This window comes from Corapipo altera, unplaced genomic scaffold, assembly GCF_003945725.1.
Source record: "Corapipo altera isolate COAL_440 unplaced genomic scaffold, ASM394572v1 61505, whole genome shotgun sequence".
Classification (NCBI taxonomy): domain Eukaryota; kingdom Metazoa; phylum Chordata; class Aves; order Passeriformes; family Pipridae; genus Corapipo; species Corapipo altera.
This window is the reverse complement of record NW_020885679.1, coordinates 1-7,890: the sequence shown is the minus strand read 5'-3', so window position 1 is coordinate 7,890 and position 7,890 is coordinate 1. Positions and strand designations below refer to the sequence as shown.

General features: G+C 63.7%; 1 protein-coding gene across 1 annotated transcript in view; it reads left to right on the top strand.

Moving 5' to 3' along the window:
* The window catches only part of LOC113940716 (rootletin-like), a gene marked incomplete at its 3' end in the record, with an annotated part of 10,218 nt that extends 2,386 nt beyond the window's left edge, over positions 1-7,832 (top strand). The window contains exons 4-16 of the mRNA XM_027631861.1: positions 94-195; positions 265-399; positions 1,327-1,458; positions 1,524-1,762; positions 2,334-2,493; positions 2,584-2,751; positions 3,463-3,799; positions 4,353-4,480; positions 4,563-4,683; positions 6,100-6,254; positions 6,818-7,021; positions 7,557-7,733; positions 7,821-7,832. Of these exons, the coding sequence (XP_027487662.1) occupies positions 94-195; positions 265-399; positions 1,327-1,458; positions 1,524-1,762; positions 2,334-2,493; positions 2,584-2,751; positions 3,463-3,799; positions 4,353-4,480; positions 4,563-4,683; positions 6,100-6,254; positions 6,818-7,021; positions 7,557-7,733; positions 7,821-7,832 (2,070 nt within the window). The remainder of the gene's footprint in view (positions 1-93; positions 196-264; positions 400-1,326; positions 1,459-1,523; positions 1,763-2,333; positions 2,494-2,583; positions 2,752-3,462; positions 3,800-4,352; positions 4,481-4,562; positions 4,684-6,099; positions 6,255-6,817; positions 7,022-7,556; positions 7,734-7,820) is intronic.
* Between the last annotated feature and the right edge of the window lie 58 nt (positions 7,833-7,890).

Below are 7,890 nucleotides of genomic sequence, written 5' to 3'. Positions count from 1 at the left end.
TGGTGCTGTTGGGGTTCCTTGGTGCTGTTGGGGTTCCCTGGTGATGGTTGGTGTTCCCTGGTGATGGCTGATGTTCCTGGGTGCTGTTCCCAGGAGGAGCTGGAGGCCGAGCGGGGCCGGCTGATGCAGGAGCAGGACGAGCTGGTGGCCGAGCTGGCGGCGCTGCGGCAGCAGCACCAGAGCGAGAAGCAGCAGGTGGGTGTCCCCGGGTCCCCCCGGCCCTGTCCCTGCTCCGTGCCCCCCGGCTGAGCCATGCCCCCCCAGGCCCTGGCCCTGCAGGAGGAGGAGAGGGCGGCCCTGGCAGAGACGCTGGCGGGGCTCCAGCGGAGCCTGGACGAGGCCACGGCTGAGCTGGAGCAGCAGCGGAGAGAGGTCACCACTCACCAGGAGAAGGAGCAGGTGGGCTTGGGGGGCTCCCGGGCCCCCCCAGAATGGCACAGAGCCCAGTGTGTCCCCCACTGCAAGCCCCATACTGGGCTGTCCCCGCTCATGTCAACTCCCAAAGCTGAAGTATCCCCTCCCATTGCAGCCCCTGTGCCTGGGGGTCCTCCATGGTCCCCCCATTGCATCCCCTCATATCTGGGCACTCCCTACTGCAACTCTCTCATGCGTGGTTGTTGCCTGTGGTCCCCCATTGCAGCCCCCATGCCCGGGTATCCCTTCTACTGCCACCCCTGATACCTGAACACCCCCTTACTGCAGCCCCCCCATGCCTGGGCACCTCCCCATTGCACCTCTCCCTGCCTGAGTCACACCCCCACCATTGCAAGACCCCCCCAGTGACCCCCCCCTTCTTGCAGCCCCCCAATTTCAAGCCCCCCATCTCCCCATTGCATCCCCTCAGCAACAGGGCTGCTCAGCTGTGGTACCCAAGCCAGCTCACCCCATCCCTGCACCATCCCCATTGCACCCCCTCCCTGGAACCCCACCCCCAACTCACCCCTTGTCCAGAACCCCATTCCCACTGCATCCTTCTCCGGGGCCCCATCCCCACTGCACCCCTCTCCATGCCCCCATTCCCATTGTACTCTTTCTCTGTGCCCCTATCCCCATTCCACCCCCTCTCCATGCCCCCATCCGCATTCCACCCCCTCTCCTTGCCCCCATCCCCATTGCACCCCCCCTCCTTGCCCCCATCCCCTTTGTACTCCCCTTTCGTTGCCCCCATCCCCATTGCACCCCCCCGTCCTTGCCCCCATCCCCTTTGTACTCCCCTTTCGTTGCCCTCATCCCCGTTGCACTGCTCTCCGTGCCCCCATCCCCCTTTCCCCGCCCCCCGGCTCCCCCAGCCCGTTGTAGGGTCTCGGGGTGTCCTTGTCCCCGCAGTCCCTGTGCTCGGAGCTGCTCTCGCTGCGGGCGCGGGCGGAGGCAGCGGCTCAGACCCACGAGCGGGAGGCGCGGGCGCTCCGGGACCAGGCGGCGGCGGCGGCCAAGCAGCGGGACAGCGCCCTGCGGGAGGTGACCCCCGCCCCGAGACCCCCCGTCCCTGGACCCCCGGGCCCCCCTTGACGGCCCCGTTTTAGGCGGAGGAGGCGCGGGCGCAGCTGCGCTCGGCGGCGGAGGCGCGGGCAGCCGGGCGGCGGGAGCTGCTGGAAGCGCAGCGGGACGCCCGGGAGAGCCGGGAAGGGCGGGATGCGGAGCGGAGGCAGGCGCAGGAGGCGCGCAGGGCCCTGGGAGACGAGGCCAGGGAGAAGGAGACCCTGCGCCGCTCCAACGAGGAGCTACGGGCGGCCCTGCGGAGGGCAGAGGGGGAGCGCATCAGGTCAGGGCCGGGGGGGCACGGGGGGCACAAAGTGGGGTGCGGAGGGGATGGAGCACCTTGGAGGGTGATCCTCGGGGTGGGGGTGAGGATCAGGACACAGGAATGCTCCAGTTGGGATGGGGCAATGCTCCAGGTCCGGGTGACACTCAGGACAAGGGGATGGAAGTTTGGGGATGGGGAGATGCTCAGGATGAGGGGAAGCAGGAGCTGGGAGGTGCAGGAGTTAGGGAGATACACGGGATGAGGGGAAGCAAGAGCTGGGAGGTGCAGGGGTGACGCAGCACCTTGGAGGGTGATCCCCGGGGTGGGGGTGAGGATCAGGACACAGGGATGTCCAGCTGAGACGGGCAATTGCTCCAGGTCTGGATGCCACTCGGAACAAGGGGATGGAAATCTGGGGATAGGGGGACTCGATGGGGGGATACCCAGGATGGGGGGACAGCCCGGATGGGGACAGACTGGAGCGGGATATGCCTGGCTCAGACAGGGCGATGCTCAGGACGCTGCTGGGCCGGGGGGATGCTGGGACCCCCTGGGAGGTGCTTCCAGCCCCTGCTCCCGCTTCCCGCAGCCTGAAGCGTTCCGGGGAGGACAAGGAGCAGCGGCTGGCGCTGCTGGAGGCGGGGCGGGCGGCGGCCGAGCGGGAGGTGACGGAGCTGCGGGCGGCGCTGCGGGACCTGGAGCGCGGCCGCCTGGACGCCCGCCGGGAGCTGCAGGAGCTGCGCCGGCAGGTCCGGGGGCAGGAGGAGGAGGAGGGTTGTGAGGACCCCCCAAGCCATTCGGAGTGTCCCCAAGCCGCCCCCCGTCCCCTCCCGGGCCAGGTGAAGGACCTGGACAGCGAGAACAGCCGGCGGAGCAGGGAGGTGGGAGAGCTGCAGGCGCGCGTGGCGCTGGAGGAGCAGCGGGAGGAGCGGAGCCGCCGCGAAGCCTTCGGCCTCAGGAGGAAGGTGGCGGAGAGCGAGGCCGACACGGAGGCTGCCAGGAAGGAGGTGAGGGGTCCCCAAGGATCCCCAGGACCCCGTTGCTTGGTGCCCCACACCTCAAAGTATCCCTGTCCCCCCCCGGCTGTGTGTCCAGAGGTGTTGCTGTCCCCTCACCCCACAGCTCGGTGCCTGCTGTCCCCAGTCACCTCCATCACCCCATAACTGGTATCCCGTGTCCCTGAGTGTCCCTGGGTGTCCCTGTCACCCCACCATTCCATCCCCTGCATCCCTGCAGGTTCCTGTATCCCATTGCTCCATTCTTGGAGGGTCTCCTATCACTCCATCCCCTCAGTCTCCCTCACCCTGCGCTCCATCCCTTGTATCCCCATCACCCTGTTGCTGTGTTCCCTGCATCCCTGGGGTCCCCCATTACTCCATTACTCCACCCTCTGCATCCCTGGAGTTCCCTGTCAACCCATTGCTCCATCCCCTTCATCCATGGGGTCCCCCATCACCCCATTGCACCATCTGCATTCTTAGGGATCCCTCATAATCCCATTGCTCCATCCCTTGGGGTCAAAATCACCCCACTGCTCCATGCTCTGCCTCCCTGGAGTCCCCCCTCATCCTATTGCTCCACCCCTGGGGTCCCCCTCCCCCATTGCTCCATCCCCCGCATCCTTAGGGGTCCCCCATCCCCACCACTCCCCCTCTTCCCTCACCCCGCCCTCCACCCCTGTCACCACCCCCTGGCCCATGGCCCCTTCCCTCCCGCAGCTCCAGCAGCTCCAGCAGCGCCTGGCGGAGGCGGAGGCGGAATTCCGGCAGCGGGAGAAGGAGCTGGCGCGGAGCCTGGAGGAGGCTCGCGGCAACGAGAAGAAGCTGCTGGCGGACTCCCGGAACCTGCAGCTGAAGGTGGAGGCGGCGCGGGGCGAAGTGTCCGAGCTGAGCCTGCGGCTGAGCGCGGCCCAGGGCCGGGCCCAGGGGCTGGAGGCGGAGCTGGCCCGGGGCGAGGAGCTGCGCCGGGCGGCCGAGTCCCGGCTGGGCGGGCTCCAGGCGGCCCTGCGGAGAACCGTGGGCATGGCCCGAGCCCGGCCCGGCCCCCCGGCCCCCGGTGAGAGCCCCGGGGCTGCGGCAGGGCTGGGGAAGAGGGGTGCGTCCTGCGGCGGGCACTGTGTCACTGGGGTTACCCATCAGTCAGCCCACTGCTCCATGCTCTGCTTCCCTGGGGATCCCCGTCTCCCCACTGCTCCATGCTCTGCTTCCCTGGGGATTCCCCATCACTCTGTTACTCCATCCTCTGCTTCCCTGTGGTTGCCCATCATCCCATTGCTCCATCCCTGGGGATCCTCCATACCCAGTTATTCCATTCCCTGCATCCCTGGGGTCATCCATCACCCCATTGCTCCATCCCTGGGAGTCTCCCATACACCACTGCTCTGTCCCCTGCATCACCAGGGTCCCACATATCCCATTGCTCCCTTCTCTGCAGCCCTGGGCTCTCCAATTGCTCTGTTCCCTGCATCCTTGGGGTCCCTCCCACCCCATTGCCTCATCCTTACATCCCTGGGGTCCATCCCCCTCCCCCTCTCATCCTGCCCCGGGTGCTGCTCCCGCTGTCCCCGTTCCCGGTGTTTGTCCCCATTCCCGCTGTTTGTCCCACCCAGGCGGGGCCCCAGAGGGGTCAGGAAGCCCCGGCTCCTCCCCGGAGCCCGACCCCGCATCCGATCCCGAGGCGGCGCGGGCGGCCCTGCGGGAATTCCTGCGGGAGCTGCAGGAGGCGCAGCGAGAGCGGGTACATCCCCCTTCTCCTCCCCCCCCCCCCCCCCCCGCTGTTATCCCAAAAATCCCCTTTCCCAGCTCATTCCCGCCCCCAGGAGGAGCTGCGCGTGCAGGTCGGGAGCCTGGGCCGGCGCCTGGCGGAGGCGGAGCAGGATCGGGATAACGCCAATTCCCGGGCACAGCAGCTCCAGAAGCTCATGGAAGAGAGCGAGGAAGGTGATGGGGGTGATGGGATTTTTTGGGTGAGGTTTGGGGTGATTTGGCCTGTGCTGGACCCTTTTGGGGGAAGCTGAGGCACGGGGAGGGCGATGGTGCCGCCCAGACTGGAGGGTGGTCCCTGGGATTTCCCCCCCCCCCATGGCTCCTGGGAAAATGGGTGAAACCTCCGGTGCAAACATCAGGAACCCCAGTAAAACTGGTACAACTGGGAAAACTCCCCCTGCATCTCCTGTAAACCCCAGTGTAGCTGGTAAAAACCTCCATATATACCCCATAAACCCCAATAACATGGGTAAAACCCTCCTGGATCCCCTATAAACTCCAGTAAAACTGGTAAAAACCTTTCTACATCCCCTCTAAACCACAAAAAAATGGTTAAAACCCTTCTGGATTCCCCATAAACTCTAGTAAAAACTGGTAAAAACCTTCCTATGTCCCCTCTAAACCCCAATAAAATGGGTAAGGCCCCTCCTCATCCTCCACAAATCCCAGTAAAACTGGTGAACTCCCCTATGGATCCCATGTAAATCCCAGTAAAACTGGTGAACCCCTCCGTGCAGACTCCATGAATCCCAGTGAAGCGGGTAAAACTCCAGTGCAGGCCCCATAAATCCCAGTAAAACTGGTCACACCTGCTCTGGATCCCACGTAAACCCCAGTAAAACTGGTAAATGTCCCCTGTATTTCCTATAAACCCCAATAAAAGTGGTAAAACCCCCCGAGCAAACTTCATAAATCCCAATGAAACTGGTAAAACCCCTGTGCATTCCCCATAAACTGCAGTAAAACTGGTAAACTTCCCTATGGATCCCGTGTAAATCCCAGTAAAACTGGGAAACCTGCTGTGCAATCTCCATAAATCCCAATAAAATGGGTAAAACCCCTGTGCATCCCTCTTAGACCCCAGTGAACCCTCCCTGCATCCCCCATAAGCCCCAATAAAACTGGTGAAAGCCCTTTGCATCCCCCACCCACCCCGGTAAAACCGGGAAGTGCCCCGAGCAAACTCCATAAATCCCAGTAAAGTGGGTGAAACCCCCCTGAACCTCCCATAAACCCCAGTAAAACTGGTAAACCACACTATGGATCCCCTGTAAATCCCAGGAAAACTGGTAAAACCCCCCTGTGCAGGCACTGTAAATCCCAGGAAATCCCCCCTGCAATTCCCATAAACCCCAGTAAACCCCTTCTACATTCCCATAAACCCCAGTAAACCCCTTCTACATTCCCATAAACCCCAGTAAACCCCTTCTACATTCCCATAAACCCCAGTAAACCCTCTCTTTGTCCCCCATAACCCCCAGTAAACCTCGTAACCCCCTCTGGATCCCTCGTAAATCCCAGGAAAACCAGCGGACATCCCATTCCCACCCGTTTTCCCGCTGAAGGGGGGTGGGGGCTGTGCCTTTCCAGGGCGCCGGGGGGACTTGAGCAGCTCCCAGGCCACACTCCTGCTCCAGGAGGAGACCCTGCGCCAATCCCAGCGGGAACGCCGCGAGCTCCGGGACAAGGTGGCGGCGCTGGAGCGGAGCCTCCGCAATTCCGAGCGGGAATGCCGGGCAGCACAGGTGGGCATTGCCACAAACCCCCACTTCCAAATGGGAATGCCGGGCAGCACAGGTGGGCATCCCCATGTCCCTCTGCTTCCAAGTGGGAATTCTGGGTGGCCCAGGTGGGCATTGCCACAAACCTCCATATCCAAGTGGGAATTTTGGCAGCCCAGGTGGGCATTCCCACATCACTTCCAAGTGGGAATGATGTGCAGCCCAGGTGGGAATTGCCACATCTTCATCCTCCATTAATCCCAGTAAACCTGGTGAACTCCCCTATGGATCCCATGTAAATCCCAGTAAAACTGGTGAACACCCCGTGCAGGCTCCAGAAATCCCAGTAAAACTGATAAAACCCACTGTGCAAACTCCATGAATCCCAATGAAGTGGGATTCCAAGTGGGAATGCCAGGCAGCCCAGGTGGGCATTGCCACAAACCTCCATATCCAAGTGGGAATTCTGGGCAGCCCAAGTGGGCATTCCCACATCGCTTCCAAGTGGGAATGCTGTGGGCATTGCCAGGCGGGCACGGCCCATCCCGGCTCCAGGCCGGCATTCCGGAGCCCTTCCCGCCCCGCAGGAGCGGCTGAGCGCGGCGCGGGCCGGGGGGGCCGAGCTCCTGGATGCCAAGCGGCGCCTGGAAGCGCTGGAGAGCCGGAGCTGCCGCCTGGAGCTGCAGCGGCGGGTGCTGGAGGGGGAGCTGGGCCGGGCCCGGCGGGCACTGGGAGAGCGGGAAGCGGAGGCCAAGGAGGCCAAGGAACGGGCGGAGCTGCTCCAGAAACAGGTGTGGCCCCGATCCCGGGAAATCCCAGAGACAGCTGTGGTACCGATCCCGGGAAATCCCAGAGACAGCTGTGGTACCGATCCCGGGAAATCCCACCCCCCGGCTGATGAATCCAGTTCCCCCAGTTCCCCCTGAACTCCCTCCCAATCTTTCTCACAGTTCTCCATTTCTCCCGAACCCTTTCCAGTCCCTCCAGTTCCTGCTCAACTCCATCCCAGTCTCCCCAGTTTCCCCCGAATCTCCTCCCAGTTCCCCCTAGTTGTCCCTGAACCCCCTCACAGTTTGTCCTGGACCCCTTCCCAGCCCCCCAGTTCCCCCCATGCCCCTTCCCATTTCCCTCTGAACCCTTTCCAAGTCCCCCACTTCCCCCTGACCCCCCTCCCAGTTACCCCAGCTCCTCCTGACCCCCCTCCCTGTTCCCCCTGTATCCCCTCCCAGTCTCCCCAAACCTTTTCCCAGTTCCCTAGTTTGCCCTGAACCCTCTCCCAGTCCCCCCAGTTCCCCCTGACCCCACTGCTGTGGTGTTGGGGTGCAGCTGGCCCAGAGTGAGCAGCGTTCCAGCACATTCCAGCTGCTCAGTGCCCCGCTGGAGAGCGATTCCAAGGATTCTCCGAGCGCTCCCTCCATGTCCGATGGTTCCCTGCTCCAGGAGCGGCTCCAGCAGCTCCAGAGCGCCCTGACCGCCGGAGAGCTGGACCGGAGGGGGCTCCAGGTGGGATGGGAACCCTGGGGGGGACACGGGGTGGGGGGACACAGAGGGGTCCCCACAGGGGATCTTGGGAGTGTCCTGGTGTCCCAGGAGGGGCTGGGGGTGGGAGGAACATCCCGGTGGGATGGAGATGCCGGTGTCCCGCAGGAGGGGCTGGGGG